Source organism: Octopus sinensis, linkage group LG3 (assembly GCF_006345805.1).
Source record: "Octopus sinensis linkage group LG3, ASM634580v1, whole genome shotgun sequence".
Classification (NCBI taxonomy): Eukaryota; Metazoa; Mollusca; class Cephalopoda; order Octopoda; family Octopodidae; genus Octopus; species Octopus sinensis.
The window spans coordinates 129,687,653-129,711,473 of record NC_042999.1 but is presented as its reverse complement, the minus strand read 5'-3'; the positions used below and the strand labels follow the sequence as shown (position 1 = coordinate 129,711,473).

The window sequence follows — 23,821 nt, the reverse complement described above, 5'->3', positions numbered from 1 at the left end:
CATGGCAGTGAAACATGGGCCGTGACTGCTGAGGACATGCGTAAGCTCGCGAGAAATGAAGCTAGTATGCTCCGTTGGATGTGTAATGTCAGTGTTCATAGTTGACAGAGAGTAAGTACCTTGAGAGAAAAGTTGGACCTAAGAGGCATCAGATGTTGTGTGCAAGAGAGACGATTGCACTGGTATGGTCATGTGGTGAGAATGGATGAAGATAGGTGTGTGAAAAAGTGCCACACCCTGGCAGTTGAGGGGACCTGTGGAAGAGGTAGACCCAGGAAAACCTGGGTCGAGGTGGTGAAGCACGACCTTCGAACTCTAGGTCTCACCAAGGAAATGACCAGAGACCGAGACCTATGGAAGTATGCTGTGCGTGAGAAGACCCGGCAAGACCAGTGAGAACAATCAAAATCAAATCATATATCAGAAAGCAGGGGTTAAGTGACCCATCCGTTCGTGTCCGCTGTCAGTCTCGTCTGGCACCCGTGCCGGGCCGTTTGCCAGCTCTGCCTGGCCCCCGTGTTGGTGGCACGTAAAAGCACCATCCGTTCGTGTTCGTTGCCAGCCTCACCTGGCCCCGTGCCGGTGACACGTAAAAGCACTGTCCGTTCGTGGCCGTTTGCCAGCTCTGACTGGCCCCGTGTCGGTGGCACGTAAAAGCACCATCCGTTCGTGTCCGTTGCCAGCCTCAGCTGGCCCCTGTGCCGGTGACACGTAAAAGCACCGTCCGTTCATGGCTGTTTGCCAGCTCTGTCTGGCAACCGTGTCGGTGGCACGTAAAAGCACCATCCGTTCACGTCCGTTGCCAGCCTCGGCTGGCCCCCGTGCCAGTGACACGTAAAAGCACCGTCCGTTTCGTGGCCGTTTGCCAGCTCTGTCTGGCCCCGTGTCGGTGGCACGTAAAAGCACCATCCGTTCGTGTTCGTTGTCAGCCTCGGTTGGCCCCCGTGCCGGTGACATGTAAAAGCACCGTCCCTTCGTGGCCGTTTGCCAGCTCTGTCTGGCACCTGTGCAGGTGACACGTAAAAAACACCCACTACACTCGCGGAGTGGTTGGCGTTAGGAAGGGCATCCAGCCGTAGAAACACTGCCAGATCTGACTGGGCCTGACGAAGCCTTCCAGCCTCACAGACCCCAGTTGACCCGTCCAACCCATGCTAGCATGGAAAGCGGACGCTAAATGATGATGATGATGATGATGATGATATACACACATACACATATATATATATACATACATATATAAACATATATATCTATATATATATACATCTATACATATGCATCTATACATATACATCTATCTATATATAAATTTAAAATGAGGGTGAGAAATTGGACATTAATTAAATTAACATCATCCCTCTCTCTATCTCTCTCTCTCTCTCTCTCTCTCTCTCTCTATCTATCTATCTATCTATATATATATATATATATATATATACACATATGTGCAGATGTATGCATATATATGTATATATATATATATATATATATATATATATATATATATATCCACTGCACGCATTTTTTTTCTCTCCTTCTTTCTGTGTTTTTTTTCTCTCTGTGTATCTTTCTGTTGAAGAGCGTAGGCTCGAAACGTTAAAGACTTGTTTTATTTATATTTCCTGAGCGCCATACTAATACAATTGTTTGTTTGTTTTCCACCTGCCTTCGTCTTTTGTCTATTTTCATAAAGCTCCCCGTTATATATATATATATGTATATATATATATATATATATATATATATATATATATTATATATATGTATGTATGTATATATGTATGTATGCCTGTATATATGTGAGATATTAGTTTCACTTTAATAGTTTCAGTATTAAAGTGAAATATCTGACTACATATATACATATACATACATATATGTACACACACATATACACACACACATACACACAAACATATTTACACACATACACACACAGAGAAATAGTTAGGGAGGTGACTGAAACCATGCTCTTACACAAGTTTCTCCAGATTTCCACATGCAACCAAAATTCGGAGCTTAAAGTACCTTAAGTAATTCCCTCTAAACTATGCTGTAGGAATTCAGACATAAAAAAAAATAGAAAGAAACAAAAAAAAAACCCACTACATTTGGAAGAAGTCGCACTACAGTGCTTGTGCCCTGTAAAAAAAGCACTCAGTCCACTCTGCTGGGTGGTTGGTGTTAGGAAGGACATCCAGCTGTAAAAACCCTGCCAAAACAGACACACACATCTGCTTCAGGCTTCTACCTGGCCAGCTCCAGTCAAACCATCCCAGCATGGAAGACAGACATTAAATGATGATGATTATGATGATGATGATGATGAGTATATCTCCATCCTCAAAAGAGCAACCTCTCTGGCATTGCCAACTATTCCTCTTCCAATATCTTCCATTTCTTTTAAGCCGTTGCATGTCCTCTGTAGTCACAGACTATGTTTCATGTCATGTAACTTAACTCATATAACTTCCAATATCTTAAAATGATAGAGAGACAGCCACTAGTAAAAAAAATTCTCAACATCTTGAATCTCTCTTTTACCTCAATGACTACAAGTATGGTGTTTCGCAAAGTCAGACCAACTGGAGACCTGCTTTATACACCATTCACCAATAGGCTTTCACCATCAATAAATTTGGTGACAGCTTTCAGCATCAGCAAAGCTTTGCTGCTCTCTGCATTAGCAAAGCTTTAAGCCATGTCAATTAAAAGAATTTCTCTTTATGGATTTCCTTCATCTCTCAAATGTTGGATCATTAGTTTCTTGTGTCATCACAGTATTGCAGCATGCTGATCTAGTACTATCTGATCCACATGCTTTCAACTCTGCTACTTCCCGGGGTTTGGTTTTATCTACTGGGCTCTTTTTTCTGTTTATTCACTTGCTGTCACTTTAACAACACCTACTGCTATTCAAATGATGTCACTCTTTATTTCTTCCTAATCGTATGCACCTAAGACACCTCAACTCAAATCTGCAATATCTCCATGAAAAGACTCCTCCAAAATGTCCTCCAATAATCATGCCAATCTCGTTTTATTCAACAGCAAAATGACAAAATCATTGCTCATATCAAGAAAACATTATCACACCCTCACCCAAACATAAATAGTATACAACTAGAACACTCTTGATTACATCAAATATTAGGTCTCAAAATCACTGGAAGATCTTTCCTAACCAATGCACATTTTCAACAAGTAAAGACGGCATCACATGGGTATCCCCCAACAAAATACTCACCACTTATAAAGCTCATATAAGATCCACAATGGAGTACTACCCTCACATCTGGTATGATGCTACTCCTGCACACACAGATATCATAGATCATGCACAAAGAAAAGTTACTTGACTTTTTAGCATAAAAATGCTCACAAATACACTCCAAACCTTAGTGACAGAGGTAGTCTTCTCTCTCTACCACTAATGCAGAGTCAGCTACTCCTCAAACTCAGCTGGTTTCATGACAGCTCTACTCAGGAACTCCTGACTCACTTTTACTTATTGCATTGTGGTGTCCCCATGAGATCTTGTACCAACCACTAGTCTTTTCTCAGTAGATTGTTAGTCCTTAGGATATCGCTCTCTGCATGTTTTCCTTGCAATCATGGACAACTACTCAAGAGAAATGTTAATGACATCACTCTCATTAGTCCCTTTCTCAAGACAAAAAAACAAGACGTTAAATGATAATGGTGATGATGATGTATATATGATTAAAACATTTATGATTGTGTACAGAATAGTATATTGGTAATAATAATGTTAGCCAGAAGAAATGGGTTTCATCTCAGCTTATCTATATGCAAAAAGTCTTCAAATTTTCCAAGAGAATGAAATTAAATGGAATGAAATAAAATAAAAATTATATTTAAGGATTTTTCATATAGTGGTTCAGAATTGCAGTAGACTGTAACTAAGTAAATATGTCACTTCATTTTATTTTAGTTTATTCCATTTCATTTCGTTTTCTTGGGGAAAATCTGAAGAGTTCCTGTATCTGTATATGAAAAAAAAACTCAGAAACAACTCTTTGTGTTCTTTTGCATGCTGTGTGCATGCGTGCACACACACAGATGCATGCACACACACACACACACAGATGCATGCACACACACTACTAACATTTTTATTAAGCTAGTGTTTGAAACAAAATTTTACAAAAGTTTATTACACGAAATAAGAATATCTAATTCAAGTATGAACTCTTTCAAACGATGTTTTGTATCATAAGACTAAAGGTCACAGACAGGCATGTAGCAAAGGTGCAAGCATAAGCAATGATTACTAAGATCAAAAATAATCATAAAAAAATAATGTATTTGTACAAACTTAAAATCATTAATAGCTTCATCGTAAATGATATAGAGGCCTTGTTGATCTCGAATATATATTCTCTCTCCTTCAATTTCATAAAAATCATCATGGTTTTCAATTTCAGAGTATTCAATAAAATCTGTCTCTGAAATCCTGAAAAGATATGAAATCAAAATGTATTTCTAATACAATGTACAAGAACATGAAAGTTGTATTTAAGTGCATGTAGATACATTTGTATAAAACTATTTGTAATAATTAAAGTTTATGTATGCACAAACAGTGACAAATAAAGTTTTGTATTTGTAGCATAGTGACTTAAGCTTAGTGTCTCCAGTGCTGTTACAGGCACATTACTGTAGTGAGAAAAGAGACAATACATATATGCTTCAGGTAACAAGAAAGAAATACTATGCTTAGTAGGTATACTAAGGAGGTTTTTCATTCTCTAAGGTTTACATAAGGATTTGAGCTCAGTTGTACAAAATTAATAAAACATTCATTAGTTATGCAGTGCTGCATCATCTTAGAGTAGACACATATCAGTATACTACTTAGAACTAAAAACACTGAGTTACAAATAGTTTAGTGCTGTTAAGAATACAGTGCAGCACTGGTGGAGAAGTTCTAAGCATTGACTTTTTAACTGAAAACCAAGAAGGAATGGCAGGTATCCTGCAAGCAAAAGATACATGATTGCACCTAAACAATGGTCCTGCTCTTTTTCTCTTTCAAACTATGGTTTACAATGTCTGAATATCAGTTACATTAAAATCTTTGTAGATAACTTAATAATTCAACATGTCTAAAGAAATAGCAATAGGTCCAACTCACTTAAAATCAGCAGATGTGTTGTGGAAATAATCATGGCTACCAAGTCCTCCCCCACCTCCCATTGTTCCATCTCCTGTTGTCGAAATCCGATGATTCTGTGCACTGAAATTGAAAATCAAAATTCATAACATCCTTGTTTTTATAAAAAGCAAACAAATTTATATGAACTTTCTTAATGGCGAAAACATTAACAACAGATATAATTATTGATTTCAAATTTTAGCACAAGGCCAGCAATATCAAGGGAGTGGGTAAGTCAATTACATTGATCCCAGTACTCAACAGGTGCTTATTTTATTGACTCTGAAAAGATGAATCTGAACTCAAAATGTTAAGACAGACGAAATGCTGCTAGGCATTTTGCCTGGCATGCTAGCAATTCTGCTAGCTTGCTGCCTTAATAACAGTTATATTTATTGAGAATGAAAGAAAACTGTATGCATATAATCAGTTTACTTCCTCATGCATGTGTGTGTGTGTGAGTGTGTGAAGGTAAGGCGTGTGCAATGATCCAAAGATATAACGTATGAGATTGGTGGTGATTAGGGAGAGACATTAGAGTATCAAGCAGAGTGCCCACAGTGTTTAGTTATAGCTTTCTATGTTCTGAGATCAAATTCTACCAGGATCAGTTTTACCTCTCATCCAACTGAATTCAATAAAATACTAGGACCAATTTAATAAAACAACTTAGATGTCAATGGAATTATAATAGAAGATTAAAACTAAGACTTCATAAATATGATAACAGTGATAAACAAAGTCTGTGTTTAATAAATCTCGTCTAACATAATCCTTTCTTCTACAGGCACATGGCTTGGCATTTTGAGAGAAGTGGGTTAGTCAATTACAGCAACCAGAGTGTACAACTGGGTACTTATTTCATTGACTTCAAAAGGATGAAAGGTAAAATTGACTTCAGCAGAATTTGAACTAGAATGCAAAGACAGACAAAATGTTTAACAGCATTTTATTCTGCATGCCAGTGATTTTGTAAGCTTGCTCCCTTATTCCAGTTTAAAATAATGAAAACGGAAAATTAACAAAGATGCTGGAATGTTATAATTTTTTTGTTACATGCAATTTGACATTTGAGCCTAAAGAATGGTACCACAGGTCAGTTATACTTTGACAAAAGGCAAAACGCTACAAGAGGAGTTTGTGCATTTAGCTCCTGAAAAACTTATGTAGCATCATCATAATTGTCAACAACATTATTATTGCTGCTGCCCATACAAACTTCCACTTTAAAGAAAACTCCTCTGATGGATTTTGAGATGTTGTCTATGTGAGGCAAAGTTCAGAACAAAACATTTGCATCACTAGCAGATAATTCTTAAGAGAAATTAATCACAACCTCTTTGCTAAAAAGCCCATAAAAGAGCTGAGAGAGAAACAGGACATAGGGCTTTGGTTATACACAAATTATACAAGAATTTGGGCCTTTTTGTAAGAATGGAATTTAAGAGTATTAGTAATTCACTTAGTTTTAATGTAGATATTTAACAGAATTTTCCCTTTAGCACATGATTGAGGAGTGAAAAAAGCATGTCCACTTTGCCATATTAATAAACATTATATAAACATTGTCGCATTAAAAATATTCAACATTTTAAGAGGCAGTTCAGTAATTAGTTATCTTCTTGTTGAGCTGTTTAGTGAGAGTAGTCACTAATTTATAGAGTGAAAGTTGGTAAAAAGTTACTACTTTAGTGAAAGTGTTCATAGAGAGATCCAGTGAACTTTTGAGAAGTATGTATAATGAAAATATCAGAAGATATTTTTATACAAAATAATTTAATTTATTAAAGGATAATGAGAACTGACAAGTAGTATGAACATAGCCGGTGTGTGTGCATGAGTCAGAGAAAGCTTTAATACCCTCCATCAGGCATTTGCCATATTCTGAATGCCTTACTTCCTTGGGCATGGATACATTGAAACTCTGACGTCTGGCAGCTGACTTGGCAGACACCCATAGAATTATTAACCATCTTACAAACAATTTGTGAGCCACTCTCTGGCTATCTATTTGAGGCTACATATAGCTATGGTGTGGCCTCACCTGGAATTTGCATCACTGTCTGGAACCCCTATCTTGCCCAGGATATTAATCATCTGGAAACTGTTCAGTAATGTGCAACCAAGAGAATACCCTCCATCAGGCATCTGCCATATTCTGAATGCCTTACTTCCCTGGGCATGGATACATTGAAACTCTGACGTCTGGCAGCTGACTTGGCAGACACCCATAGAATTATTAACCATCTTACAAACAATAACTCTGAGTACCTTTTCAAACTCCACCTGTCTAACACCTGTTGACATGTTTACAAAGTCAGAAAACAGCACAGCTCCCATGACTTTTGGAAACATTTTTTCATGCTAAGAGTTGCTGAAGTATGGAACAAACTGCTGGCATCAGATGTTAATTGTCGGAGCACTGCATCCTTCAAAACTTCCATGCTTCCTGACATTTGCTAACACTACACCTGATTTTCTCCCCTCCATACACATGCAAGCATGTATCTGACTCATATACTGTTCACTTTCCAGACATTTGTTCATTACTGCACATGCTTTACACACACTTTTGACAAGTTGTGGTGCACCTGAGCACTGTATACAATAATTTCATTATTATTATTTATAACTTACATTTGAAAAATGGATTCAGTTAGAAGTCGTTATAAGCTAACAGAAATGGAGCCAGTGTCAATGGAAACATAATATGCTAGAGTTGTGACCGATGTTATCCAGAATTTCATGGAGTGAAGTTAGCATAAATGAAATACGCTGTTCATGATGTGGCAACTTGAGTGAGAGCTGATAATATTCAGAGCTAGTGGCATGATGTTGATGTGAAAAAGAAAGAGGCTATTCACATGCTGGAGAAAAGATGTTGCTTGTCTGCTGTTTTTCTGCTAACTAGTTAAAATGTGTGCTTCTCTTCTTAGGCAGAGAACTGCTTTTGATATTAATACACACCCAGCACTGATTGGTTGGAGTTGCCATAGCACAACAGTGCTATGATGAGACAGCAAAAAAGCTTCCCTGACATGCTACAGCTGCAACTAATATAGTAAGATAATGCTCTAGACTTCTTTAAAAATTATTCAGCATTTTTAGTCCATCATAGGATATGTCAAAAACATTTCTATCTTATTAATAAAATGCACCTAAGGCAGTAAGCTGGCAGAATAGTTAGCATGCTGGACAAAATGCTTAGTGGCATTTCATCCTTCTTTATGTTCTGAGTTCAAATTCCACCAAGGTTGATTTTGCCTTTTATCCTTTCAGGGTCAATAAAATAAGTACCGGCTGAACACTGGAGTCAGTGTAATCAACTTACCCTCTCCCCCAGATATGATAGTCTTGTGCCATAATTTGAAACCATTAATGTAATGCAGCCTTTCTTTTTTATAATTCTTTTACAGTTCACTTTCTGTCCTATGTATGTATTTTTAGCTATCATTGCTGTCTTTCTTTATTTGATATAATGCTGCTTTTTCTGTTCCCTCTTTTACCCTTTTCCAATGAGTTGTAGTGAACCTGAGTACTGTATATAACAAGGTCATCATTATTATATGAAACAAAAAGCTGAACAAAGAAACCAAATTTCCTTCTACTGCTCTAAAAGCTCTTAAGTTTTATTAATTTAACTCGATCAATATTCATAAATAATGTCCATAAAGAAGATAAAATGTTACCAAGTTCTCACCAGCTTTTTGTCAGTTTCCCCTGTTTTAAAGTCAATCCTGCATCAGTGATAGTTAGAGTTCGTTGTATAGATCTCAGGTAGTTAAGAGTATATAAACACTAAAATTTATAAATGAAAGAGTTTAGAACATGAAAAAGAGTGTATAACCAATTATAAATAATATATATTATTCCAACAAAGAGACTGGTAATAGGCAGGGCATCCCGCCATAGAAGTCAAGCCAGAACAACATTGGACCATGACATGTCCTCTACCCTATAGGATCCTATCAAGTCATCAAACCCACGCCAGCATGGAATATGGGGGGGGGGTTGTGGTGGCGGCGGCGGCGGCGATGATGATGATGATGATGAGGAGGAGGAGGAGGAAGAGTGGTAGCTAGACCTGGTAGAAATAGCAGCCAAATCTCCCTCAAAACACCCTAGTGTCTTAATCCAACAATTCTGCCTATTATGTAGTTTGAATGAGAAACTCTAACTAAAGATTAAGATTATTAACCCCACAGAGAAAGGAAAGAAGAGAGACAGCATAGCAACGGTTTTGGCTGACTGTCATCCTGTACTCCCCTTTTTGCTAGTGAAACAGTATATGCTGGCTGTCTGAGCAACTGGTTGTTTTAATGGCGGAACAAACAGGACAGTAAAGATTACAAAAATAGTGATTCTCACTTTGAAACTAACGATTTTGAAAATCTTTTTAGATTATGGAACACCCAGCTCTCTCATGTATCCTTGTTTAAAATTTCAGCACAATCAGATGAACAATACTTGAGTTATAAGCACACAAACAGACAGACGGAACGGATTTTATATATTAAGATATATACCCCATTCATGTCTATATCTTTATGTTCATTAATGCTGCCATTCACTATCATCATCATCTCTTTAGCATCCCCTTTTCCATACTTACGAGGACCAGACTGAATTTTAAGTATCAGATTTTCCAATGCCAGATATCCTTTCTGTTGCCAACTCCAACCTGTTCCCAAAAAAGGTAATATTTCTGCCATCAGCAGATATGCTATCACAGAAGACTGGAAACAAGGGGTAAAAGAGGTGTCAAAACAACACACACGGGCTCATAATGCAGGGACTTTGTTTTACATCTAGTTGTATTAAGTGAATAAGAGCTGAATTTTTCTGTTTATAACATCCTAAAAACTGGTAGCTATTGCTGACAGCTAAGTGAATTGAAAGCTTTAGAATTAAATTATATAAAATTAAATGTTATGTAATTGTGATATTCTCAAATGATTGTAGCCAATATGAAATTATGACCAATGAGTTGTTAGCTTAATTCCTTATCCATCAAGCCATTTCACCACAACATGTAGCAGTAACAACAGCATATTTAAATGTGTGTTAAACATCTAGTTCCAGAACTAAAAGCAGATTATCCAAACAGATCATGTGATAATGATAATAATGCTGATAAGTCTTGTTGATGATGACAACAACAACAGCAATGATGATGATGATAATGATGATGACAATGACAACAGTGGCTGTGATGGTGACAACTATAACTTAAAAAGCAATAAATACACAAGATGTCTGAATTGTAGTGTTTCTGCTGAATCTAAATAGGAAGCGTTCTAATTTCTCAATATTTTCTCATTCTTATTAACAAGTGTATCATTTATTTTTACAACTAGTAATTTAACAATTTGTACAATTATTTTTTACTGATTTAAAAAAAAAATTTATAACAGGAGTTATATAGGCACAGGAGTGGCTGTGTGGTAAGTAGCTTGCTAAACAACCACATGGTTCCAGGTTCAGTCCCACTGCGTGGCATCTTGGGCAAGTGTCTTCTGCTATAGCCCCGGGCTGACCAATGTCTTGTGAGTGGATTTGGTAGACGGAAACTGAAAGAAGCCTGTCGTATATATGTATATATATATGTATGCGTGTGTGTTTGTGTGTCTGTGTTTGTCTCCCTAGCATTGCTTGACAACCGATGCTGGTGTGTTTACGTTCCCGTCACTTAGCGGTTCGGCAAAAGAGACTGATAGAATAAGTACTGGGCTTACAAAGATTAAGTCCTGGGGTCGATTTGCTCGACTAAAGGCGGTGCTCCAGCATGGCCGCAGTCAAATGACTGAAACAAGTAAAAGAGTAAAAGAGTAAAAGAGTAACAAGTAGCTATTCTTTAACAATTAATAATTTTTTTTTTCTGTTTTTTCTTGGGTAAAATTTCTGAAAAAAAACAAACACCACAATTTCTAATGATAGTATTGACACTTTTATAATAATTCTTCAAAATATTAAGCTGCATTTACATATGTAATATTTCAGATAATCAATAGAACACAAACAATTTGTCTCACCGATATTTGCAAATCTCTAATGCGTAGATGTCGAAGCAATAGATATGCTGAATAACTACTATTTTTTGAGGGACAATATCCTTCGTCATGAGAATTTTCCTCCAAACCTGTGTGAATAAAAAATTCTCAGTTTTTAGCTCCTGAACTGGAAATATTTGAGAAGATTTGGCAATATAATTTAGCTAAACATAATCTAACCCAGGGGTTTTCAACCAGGGTCCATATAGCCTTTCAGGATTCATATAAGATTTTGTTAAATTTTATGTGCAAGAAATTGCTTATACTTCCACAATAAACAAAATATTTTAATTTTTTTATACAATTCCTAATAAAATTTAATTAAATAATACAGCAGATTCAGTAGTGTAAAATAGGGTCTATAGGTAAAAAAATGGTTGAGAAACACTGATCTAATTAATCCTTTAGCATTCAGGTATCTCTGTAAAATGTAGTGCTTATTTTTTTGCATTGTTTGGAACTAGCCATACATCATTTCATAGCTTTGAGATTTTGAAGATGTGATTGTTTATTTTTACAATAGGGTAGGTGTGAGAGGCTGTATCCAGATAGTTTGAACATAAAAAAAAAAGAATATTTTGGCTGGGTATGATCAGTTTAAATGGTAAAAGGCTAAAGAAGCATGCAGAAGATTGTAAAATGCCTTGATTTCAAAGCCCAATGTATATGCTTCTTTATATTAAAAATGCTTAATTTTACTAAGTAAAATCAAGCACTGTTCTCACTTCACAGGTGACTAATTAGTATTTAGAAAAGCATCCAACTGTAAGGAAAACTGTTCTAACACAATTAAACTAATATAAAAAATTAAAATTTGCAAAACTAACCTATCTTCCTCATAAATACTGGTTTGCTTTTAGCAAACACAAAGACCCCATATTCTGGGGATAAAAATGAAATATAATATTGATGACTTTCTCAAGATCATTAGCAGTAAATGATGCAAAATAACTTCAGCAAAATATTATAACAAGAACATAGAGTTGGTTCACTGGGAGTTTCCCTCTTACTCTATATCATTGACCATTCTCTCCTTAAGTCATCATCATCATTTAATGTCCATTTTCCATGCTGACATGGGTTTGACGGTTTGACAGGAGCTAACCAGCTGGAGAGTTGTCCAGGCTCCATGTCTGTTTTGGCATGGTTTCTACAGCTGGATGCTTTTTCTAACACCAGCCACTTCACAGAGTGTACTGGATGCTTTTATGCAGCACCGGTATAGGTACATTTACACGGCACTGGTACAAGTGCTTTTTACTTGGTACTAGCACCCATGAGCTGGAGTGGGAGATAGGGACATGCCTGTATGCAAAGACAACCACGATTTTCCTTAGCTTGATGTGTCTTCTCAACCACAGCAAAACACCAGGAGTCGGTTCCATCATCCCCTCTGTGAGGCCCAACATCTGAAGATCCTTTCTCACCACTTTGTCTCATGACCTCTATGGTCTACTCCACTACATGTTCCCTTCACTATTAGAGATGAACACGTCTTGATGCATCTGCCTTCATTCATACACATTACATGACTGTACCAGTGCAGTCTTCTCTCTTGCACACTACATCTGATGTCTCGTATACTCAGTTTTTCTTTCAAATCACTCACAATCTGTTGTATATCCACAATGACATTACCTATCCAGCAGAGCATATTGGCTTCATTTCTTTTGAGAAATATAAATTCTTACTTGGGATCGAGGCTAAATTTTGTAGAGGTTGAATTCTGTTTAATAAGTCAAACCAAGTATATTATTCATAATCATTTATTGAATGATCCGGGCAGACAGAAATAAAAACTAACCACAAGAAGGTTTGAACACAAAATTAATAAACAATTTAATTTGGATATGATCAGCTATTGTTACTAATATTTACTTTGCTTATTCGTAAAATAATATTCCATTGTGTTTTACCTCTAAATGTACCTTGGTGCACACGTGCATGCACACACACACACGCATGCACGCACGCATGCACACATGCACGCACGCACATACACACACACACACACACACAGAGTCTAAACACTTCACCAGAGAGAGAGGTCTGAACAATACTTTCTAGTGATGTCTTTGAAGATTTAAGTGGATTCAGTCATGTTAAATGTTTTAGCTGAATGCAGATAATATGATACAAACTACTGTATATTTGGTTCACAAGTATCCTACCAATTTGCCTCACAAATAATAAAAATTAATATTTCCATTGATATTGACCCCCTTCAGTCACGACACAGACCATGGAATTGCACCTAGAAAGTTACCCTCCCAGGCCCAAGTCCGGGCAAGGTTGTTTATGGAAGACCAGCAGTCACCTAAGCATACTGGCCTCCCCTCTCCACACCACCAGTGTTATCCAAGGGAAAGGCAAAGGCCGATACAGCTTGGCACCTGTGATGTCGCAACTCATTTCTACAGCTAAGTGAACTGGAGCAACGTGAAATAAAGTGTCTTGCTCAAGAACACAACATGCAGCCCAGTTAGGGATTCGAGCTCACAACCTCATGATCGGAAGCTCGACACTCTAACCACTGAGCCATGCGCCTTCACTAATTCCACGGATAACACATTCAAATTAGCTACAATAAAATTTTTTAAATATGAACAACAGAAGAGAATATTTTAAAACTAAATACACATATGATTCAAAGACATGAAATTATAATTTTCTTGTAGATTCAACCCTAGACACAAATCCTTTCTCCTTTTTGCTGTCCCCTCTAATCTCCTTTACTCAACAATGAATATTCTTTTATTGTCTTTACTACCAGTATTCCACAATAATAAATCTATTCACTCTGCTGAGTGGTAGGTGTTAGGAAGTGCATCCAGCTGTAAATAGCCTGCCAAAACAGTTACAAACGTCTGGTGCAGGCTTCTGCCTGGCCAGCTCTTGTCAAACTGCCCCACCCATGCCAGCATGGAAGGCAGACGTTAAACGATGATGATGATGATAATGATGATTCTTCTCATTATATTCTACTCTCTCTCATCATCTTAGCCCAAGTCAACACATTCTCCTTTCAGTCATAGGAGTTCTACAGGCTCTTTAGTGTTACAAGTTGCAAGACAACCTTGATAGTGCTGTTGCTACAAACAAAAAAAAAGCAACAAAAAAAAATCACCCAATACACTCTGTAATGTGGTTGTCATTAGGAAAGGTATCCAGTCGTAAACCATGTTGAAACTGGAGCAGTGTAAGTCATTTGATACTGTCAAGCTAGCCAACCCATGCTAGCATAGAAAGTTAATGTAAAATATGAAGTTGATAATGATGATGATGATGCCACCAATAGTAACCTGAATTTGTGTGACTGCTTCGTGAATTCTCTCCAAAATTTCCTTGAACTTTTCTCCTTTATTTTTCCTATTTATTTTTCAGCAGTTACATACATGTAGCTAGGTAACACCAACAAATGTTTCAATACCATTTTCTCCACTAAAATGGGGCTTATACTGTCATTGTTCTCTTTTGTAAAGCAATATTTTACAATCAGATACCCTTCCTGTTAACAACACTTCAGAGATATGGCAGATATGGTGTACCTATTACATACAGTAAACATGTAGATATTCAAATAAATAAATATTTTAGTCAACAGACAAATAGCTTAAGTAAAATTTAATTTTTTAAAGAAGATATCAATACAAGAGATGTTTTAGATAAAACGTATGAGGATGAGTTGGAAAAATGCACAGAAAAAAATCTAGAATCAAGAAAATGAAATGGTAGTATGACTTAATGTCATAAAAGGGAGTTAATTCGGAAGCATGACCTGGAACCATAAGAAATCATATATCATATTATTACCACTAATGGTATTAGATGTCTTCATCTGTTCATATAAAAATATGTGGAAATGATGAAATAATCTTGGTTTTCTTACAGTGAAAGAAAACATTTTAAGACAGTTAAGCAGTGCTGGTTTGGTCTCTAATTTTATGGTAGTAGTATGTGGTGGAGGATATAGAACTTTTTGATGAAACAAAATGTAGCTAGGTGTACAATGAGAGTCATTTTGTATCAAAATAAGTTACTACGTTTTGTTGTCACCGTCGTCTCACTTAACATCTGTTTTACATGTTGGCATGTGTTAGATGGTTTCACTGGGACTGGTAATTTGGAGAGCTGCACTAGGTTCCAGTCATCTGTTCTGGCTTGGTTTCTAGGGCTGGATGCCCTTCCTAATGCCAACCATTTAACAGAATGTACTACACAAGTCAAGAGAATCTCTTACCTAACATCCTCAATGCTGAGAAATAATCATAGGTGCTTGCACGGAATGTTGGCATTTTGGTTGATTTTTCATTCTCTTGCTCACCTGCTAATTCAGACTGATTCCTATAGCACAAAGAAAATAAAGATTTTTTAAAATTAAGCATAAAGAGAATTCATAGAACCAATCTGCTATGGTATTATTTTATAGACATTCACCAAAGAAAATAAATGTTTCTCAACTCTTGAAGCTTATAATTACAGATTTCTAACATTTTAACATTAAGAGGTAGTAAGTATTAAACATTTGGATTTTATTAAATAAATTTAGGCTTTTATATAAAATAACTGACTCAAACTTGTGGCAGAATGAAGTTATTTTGAATATGTGAAAAATCTTATATATATAGGTGTGGCTTTGTGGAAAGAAGCTTGCTTCCCAACCACATTGTTTCAGGATCAGTCCCACTGCATGGCACCTTGGGCAAGTGTCTTCTACAATAGCTTTGGGCCAACCAAAGCCTTATGAGTGGATTTTGTGGATGGAAACTGAAAGAAGCCTGTCGTATGTGCATGTGTATCTATGTGTGCATGTCTTTGTGTCTCTGTTTGTCCCCACCACCACCACCGCTTGACAATTGGTGTTATGTCCCTGTAACTTAGCAGTTCAGCCAAAGAAACCAATAGAATAAGTACTAGGCTTTAAAAAACTAATTTCTCTGACTAAAACCCTTCAAGGCAGTGCCCTAGCATGACGGCAGTCTAATGACTGAAACAAGTGAAAAACAGAAAAAAAAGATATGAGTGAAGTAATACAAGGGGGTGCTCTAAGGGTATCACAAAAGGTCTAGTTGAAAGCCCAACCTTCTGAGTTCTTTTACAGGGCTTAGAAAAACTGAAGGACTGCTGCAATAAGTGTGTGAATCTGAAAGAGGAATATGTTGAATAAAATCATAATTAACTGACCCTCCTGTAATTTTTTTACCCAAAGTAAGGAATGTTTCAGCACCCCCTCATATATGTTACTTTCCATTCACAACAGTTCTACATCTGTAGTAACTCGCTCTTTAATAAATGGAAGTATCATTTATTTTTTATCTTTTACTTGTTTCAGTCATCTAAAAAGTTCATAATATTCAGTCCTTAGATTCTCATACTGTTGGCCATACCCCCACCATTTGTGCAGAAAGTCTTCAAGAAATTGCATTGCAATTTTTGTACAACAATAGGTCTGAAAGAGACAGATTACCTGACATTTTTAAAGAGATATCAACACAGCAATTAAAAGGCAAATTAGATATTTAAATTAAACATATTTAAGAAAAATGTGTAATATTTACAAAACGAAGATTTCTGGGTTTGAATATATCTTCTTCCATAGTTTTTCCGTCTTCTGGAACTGTTTAAAACTTGAAGAAGCTACTTCACCTTTCATGTTATCCCCATTTGCAATTGATACATGGTTTTTCAAAGTAACTATGACTTTCTAGAAAAATTAGGAAATTAAAATGTTCTAAGAAAATTCAGTTGATTATTTCCCATGCTATTAAGTTCACTTTGAAAGTATTTATTTCATGTACGTTACATTTCAATGACATTGATTTTAGATTAAAGTAAGGTGTGTTATTCTCATGTATATACATTTGTCTCACATTGTATTTGAACAAGGAACCTTTACTTTATTTTAAGTAAAAATTATTGACAAAGAATATGGGATGTTAATATTCCATCATTTAGAAATATGTAGGATTTAAGCTAAGTCTCTACCTTAAATCCATGTTGGGAAAAATATACACATTCAAGATGATCCTTGCTAAGTATCAGAGATCAAACTAGTCAAAACACACAAACATGTATATATAAAATCTAAAGATGCTAATAGTCAATAAAATTAATAACTGAATAACAGTAACTCATCTTAGAATGTTAGAGATTATTTCTAAAAAAAATGAAAACTAATATTCTTATTTTATATTGTTTTATATTTAGTTTTTACCAATTGTTTAAAATGTTTGTGAAAACTTAGATGTTACATGAATTCATAATACAAACTATTTAACAGTGAAGTGACTGAAGTAAGCACTATGTCTTAGCAATGCTTTCCCAATTGAACAGGTACATCAGTAGCAATATTCCAGTATCAAATAATAATGTTGAGTCAATATGGAAGCCACTGTATCAGCTTGGCAATGGGCAAAGTTTTTCACAAGCCTTCAAATTTGAAATCCTCTAAAAACCCACATGAAAAACAGTTTAAATTTCAAAAAGACCAAAACAGTAATTTAACATAAACTTCATGCCAATGAATTCTGAAAATTATAAATTCATTATTTTACTCATCACATTATTTTTCTCATACTTGCAAGCCACTCCTAGTATTAAAAAATCCCTACTTCTGCTCTACATGGTAACTCAACTGCACAGAAATAGCACAGATACATTATGCTTGAAAGAAAACTTGTGATGATAACAGTTAAAACATCTTTGATTATAGATTTACTTGATCAAGGCTGGCCTGGGAGTTATACAACAAGATAAGAAAAATTAATTTTGATGAGAACAGAATAAACTCACTGAACTAGTATCAGTAAAACACCTATTGCAGTATCTTACTTTTGCAAAATAAACCTTCATGATTCAATGGAGTGAAAGGTGGCTGCAGCAATACATTGTGGAGTGCAGAGAGCAAGATGAGGCATGTAAGGCATCTTGGTCATCCATTGCGTTGATCTCCATCCCCAGTTATCTCGACCTGGTCTTGCCACAGGATGCAAGATGGTCACAGATGTGAGAGTGGAGTTGACAGTGTGCAATTCTTCTTCACTTTAAACAGTCACTGCACAAGAATGACTAGATGTCACTCCCATGGATAAACATGATGAAATCCTCAGACAAGATAATGAAAAAAAAGGAGCATAAAAAATAGGTATATTACATCAGGGTCTGTTAACTTCAGTAGACTAGACTGTTGCAATAATAACACATCAATTTGTTTTTTCTGCCTCAGTTCTGTCCACTTCTTCTCTTGCTCTATATTTTTGCTTGGTATTAATTTTACAAATGGAAGCCAGTTGGCAGGTTTCTTTAGAAGTTTGTGCTTCTCTGAACCCCACTTTTCTTGGACTGCCTAAAAATTCAAAGAATGAACTACTTTTAACTGGATGTCCATGTAAGATGTTTACTCATTTTATATAAAGTATAGGAATTAAAAACTAATATAACTCAATAATTACTACTTTCAGTACTTGTGTTCATGTTTATGAAATTGCTTCTCTACAATTAATCCCACTTTTTGTGTTTCTTCCTGTAGTATGTTTCAACTGGTTGATTATTTTCTGAATGTAAGACAAAATGTTGAAATCCTGCACTAAAAATAACAATGCAAGAAGTTTGCTTCCCAAACACATGGTTCCAGGTTCAATCCCACTGTAGGCACCTTGGCTGAGTGTCTTTTGTTATAGCCTGAAGCTGATCAAAACCTTGTGAATGGATTTGGTAAACAGAAACTGAAAGAAGCTTGTCATTCAATCATTCATGCACACAAACACACAAATAAATAAATAAATAAATGTATGTATGTATGTATGTATGTATGTATGTATGTATGTATGTATGTATGTATGTATGTATGTATGTATGTATGTATGTATGTATGTATGTATGTATGTATGTATGTATGTATGTATGTATGTATGTATGTATGTATGTATGTATGTATGCATATGTGTATGTGTGTCTGTGTATGCATATGTGTATCACTGTTTTCTTGCTTTGACATCCTGATAAATGCAAAATGAATGTTACTGTCATGCAAGCAGTGTCATCCATTTCCAATCTTCCATAAAAACATGTTTGCTTATAGAGAAATCCTACCTTACTTGGAAACAGGTGAGGGTTGGCAACAGGAAGGGCATCCAGCTGGAGAAAATTCATGCTAACAAAATTCCATCAGACCCATGCAAGCACAGAAAAGTGGACATAAAAATGATGATTGATTGATACATACACACACACACATACACATATTCAAAGATATAGTGCCATGAAACCATATTTTGCTATAAATATTATGTTGCATCTTGACAGGCACTACAGTAAAGCAGTAAGCTTATGAACCTAATGAAGGATCCAGTTATGATTACATGTGTTCTTCATTCCCTTGAGAAAGGAAAAGAAATTTACATTTCTTATTATCTATAAATATAATGCTTCAGGTATATGTAAGGATCATTATATTGTACCCTAAAAAAAAAAATCCCTTGCATATTGTTCTTTCAGTTCAGGAGTGGCTGTATGGTAAGTAGCTTGCTTACCAACCACATAGCTCCAGGTTCAGTCCCACTGCATGGCACCTTGGGCAAGTGTCTTCTACTATAGCCTTGGGTCGACCAAAGCCTTGTGAGTGGATGTGGTAGGCGGAAACTGAAAGAAGCCTGTCATATATATATATATATATATATATATATATATACATGTATGTGTGTGTGTATGTTTGTGTGTCTATATGTTTGTGTGTCTGTGTTTGGGCTGATAGAATAAGTACTAGGCTTACAAAGAATAAGCCCTGGGGTCGATTTGCTTGACTAAAAAGGTGGTGCTCCAGCAAGGTTGCAGTTAAATAACTGAAACAAGTAAAAGAATAAAAGAATTCTATCCATAAAGTTAATCTACAATTGAGAAGGAGGGAGATTTTTTGACTTATGTGCAAGCAATAACTCATGAAATAATTTGCCAAACTTAATCCAGCACATTGGTGAACTACATAAAAAAATGTTACCTCAGAAGAGTCATATGTTTTGAAAGTTCTTGTTGTTTCTTGTTGGTTAAAGTAAGTTTTGAATTTCTTGAGTGACTCAGAATATATATTAATTTCATCAATAATTGGACCACTAGCAATATTCTAAAATTGAAAGAGAAACATTTAAATAAAATAAATGGAAATTTTACCAGTGAGTGTGTTACTTTATAAGGCACAAAAAGAATATGACTCTCCCCAGACACAATAGAATTTAAACAAAAAATAATGTAAAAATATACCAATAAAAATTTAATGTATTTTAGACAGTTTGTATTTTCTGGAATAAATAACACAACATTCTCCCAACTTAGAAAAAATACAAAACAAGAGTTATCACTCATTTAGGTACTGAAATATCTCAAAATATTTCATAGCAACTACATATTTTTCAAGTGACTAAACTGATTTCTTTACAGAGTTTGAAGGCTAGAAAATATTTCAATTGTAATCAGCTGTATCAAATTCACTAACCTAGCTTTGACTCCTAGTCTAGGAGGACCTAAAAAGGTTTTATGGTTGGCTCAAACTTCTCAGACTAACTGAAAAATTGAAAAAAATAGCTTTACACAAAATCCAAATATGCTCTACACTAGAATACTGAATGTACTGACAAGGGAGCTTTTCTCTATAGTCACTGGACCTGTTTGAAATAGCAGTCAAATCACAGCCTACCATCTTGGAAACAAATCGGATAGTCATGACTGGAATGCCTTTGATCATAGATCTGTTCAGTCAAGGAAGAGAGCTGTCTATCTATTAGACAAGCTTTCCACACATTAAAACTCTTACAACTTTTGATACACTATCAACCTGTGCCGATATTTTCCCCCTACTGTTACTATGGCAATTTTGAATCTTCTGATCTTGCTGGTTTCATTCTATGTTTTCCCCAGGAACTAGCATGATATACACATCATTGTTCTTCCCATCATCTCAACAAGACCACATAGCATACTTTCCCTCATCCCTCTTCCTTATAACTGCCTTCCATTGGAACTCTCTCTCAATCTTTTCAACCCCTAACATGTGAGAATTCAAACTGAATAGTAACATCACTCAATTATCTCCACTCTACCAATCTAAATAAATCCCTTCAAATTAACTACTGGAAAATAAGATGATAATCTACTTCTTAAATATTATTTAAAGGTACTTGTGCTGGTGACATGTTAAAGGTATTCAGTACACTCTGTGAAGTGGTTGACATTAGGAAGGGCATCTAGCCATACAAATCAAGCCAATACAGACTGGGGCCTGGTGCAGCTCTCCAGCTTACCATTTCCAGTCAAACCATAACCCATGCAGATGATTATGATAATAATGATGGTGGTGGTGGTGGTTGTCGTCGTGGGTGGTGGCGGTGGTGATGGTGGTGGTGGTGGTGATGATGATGATGATGAGGATGAGGAGGAGGAAGAGGAGGAGGAGGAGGAGGAGGAAGATGGTGATGATAATGCCACACCCACTGCATTTCTTTAAGCCAAAAGCAGAGTTCAAGCTAAGCAGTCCTAGGAAACAGAATCATCTAAAACACCCAAGAATACACAACAATTACACATCTATATCCCAATGAGTTAACACTAAAGTTGTCAGATAATTAGCCTTATTCTTTTTATCTATTCCAGAGCGTATACATCATTTAAAACCCTAATTATTTCCAATTATAGAAATAACAGCTTTAAATTCAGTCCAGTCAACAGATATGCATGTGTATTTTTGAATACATGTGTGAATGTGCACAAAAATATGTAACCTGGCTACAACAGAAAAATACAATAAAATAATCGAAACATATTGCCCATTAGAAGATAAAATGAATGGTAAATAGCCTGAATAAAAAAGAACAACACACTATTCTAGTAGGGAACATGACCTTTAGATAAGTTTCATCAACAATACTGAGTCAGAGGTTTTTGTTTTGACCTTTTCAATAACAACTTGCAGAAACTGCCACTGGTCTTGGGATACCTCTAATTTTTCAAGAGTTCAAATTTTAATTAAAACCTGTCATAATCTTATATTAGCACCTTTTGTTAAATTATATTCTCAACACCAACTTAATGTGTCAATCTCTTCAAATTCTTGATTATTTTCAAAGATAATTAACCCTTTTGAGACACACGATATTTTGGAATGTGTAGGCAAAAAGACCAAAATTTTTTCTGCTGAGGGACATCTACTGAAAGACAATCTCTGATTAGCTATAACACTTCAAAATCAACCATTTACATTTGTTCAATCAAGCCAACAGATCGGCCTCAAAATCCTTTCAGCTTGTATCACTTGGGCTGATCAATCGGTCTGCGTGTCCCAAGAGGGTTAAAAGACATAATCAATGTATTCTTCTACAAATATGATAACAACAGCTCAAACAATAGTGGGAGTTACATAGCTAAGTGGGAATTAGATGAATATCTGTAAAAATTTGATGCCATAACATCTCAGCATATTACCTGCAATGGTCTGCCATTTTAACCAGAAAAAATGCATCTTTCATTACATGAACAGTATTTAGAAGCTCCTAAAGGCTTAGGGAAAATATTTTATTGTAGACACTTATTTCAAACTCTTAGCTAAACTAGTTTCTATAAAAGAAATTCAAATAGGTAAGAAAAGCAGCAAATACACATTGTCATTTTAAGGAATTTTTAAGAATGTTATCAAAATTTGACATACATTCATCTAAAACTAAATTCTAATAACAAAAGTAGCCCTTGCATTTAATACAGCTATACTCCAGCACTTAATAAGAAATCCTCATATTTATATTAAGCAACTACTGAGACTACAGATAATTACAATACAAAAACTTACACGAGGAATTTTGTAGATATCCATGAATAGTAACAAGTTGCCCTTAAAATCATCAAGCTTTAAAGTGTGTATTGGCATACCAAGATTTAAATGATTAGATGCACGGCCTCCATCTAGAATATAGCAAAGATGAAATATAGAAATGTTATATTGTAAAAATATAAATACATGTTATATTGTAAAAATATAAATACACAGATAATAATTGAAACAATTATTATTACTATTGTTGGGGAAGTGGTGGTGGACGGCAGACAAAATACTTTCTGACACTTAAGAACATCTTTTTATATGATTTCAAATCTCACAACACTGACTCTTCCTTTTTATCTATTTCAAGTTAATAAATAAGTACCAACCTGGTATTGGATCAAATTTAATCAACTGCACCTTCCCTTAAAAATTGTAGCCTTGTTAGAAATTATTACTACTATTATCATTTTATAGTTTGGCAGTGGTGGGAAGGCGCTGGATATTGCAGTGGCAATGATGATGATAGCAATGATATCAATGATGAAATAGGTTAGCAGATAAATCATTTTCCAGTATTAGAGCTATAGCTTAACATACTCAAGAATCCATAAACTTTGGCGATAAATGAACTTGGCAGAGAGAGACTTGACAATTGTTGTCTTTCTGGAATTGGAGTTTTTGATGGTTCACTAAGGTATTTAATAAAATTATCATAAGAAGTAGTTGAAATATTCTCTTTAAACTTCACTTCATCATATCGATAACTCAATTTTCGAACAGTACTTT

The 23,821-nt window shown here is 35.5% G+C and overlaps 1 protein-coding gene across 1 annotated transcript in view; it reads right to left on the bottom strand.

Moving 5' to 3' along the window:
• LOC115209530 overlaps positions 1-23,821 on the bottom strand; it is a 158,214-nt gene that overhangs the window by 100,913 nt on the left and 33,480 nt on the right. Inside the window, exons 8-17 of the mRNA XM_036501317.1 lie at positions 23,633-23,821; positions 23,063-23,175; positions 20,228-20,350; positions 18,386-18,577; positions 16,791-16,936; positions 15,473-15,576; positions 11,215-11,321; positions 8,883-8,980; positions 5,162-5,263; positions 4,343-4,480 (exon numbers count right to left, since the gene is read on the bottom strand). The exon at positions 23,633-23,821 is cut by the window's right edge and continues 16 nt beyond it. Coding sequence (XP_036357210.1) covers positions 4,343-4,480; positions 5,162-5,263; positions 8,883-8,980; positions 11,215-11,321; positions 15,473-15,576; positions 16,791-16,936; positions 18,386-18,577; positions 20,228-20,350; positions 23,063-23,175; positions 23,633-23,821 — 1,312 coding nt within the window. The remainder of the gene's footprint in view (positions 1-4,342; positions 4,481-5,161; positions 5,264-8,882; positions 8,981-11,214; positions 11,322-15,472; positions 15,577-16,790; positions 16,937-18,385; positions 18,578-20,227; positions 20,351-23,062; positions 23,176-23,632) is intronic.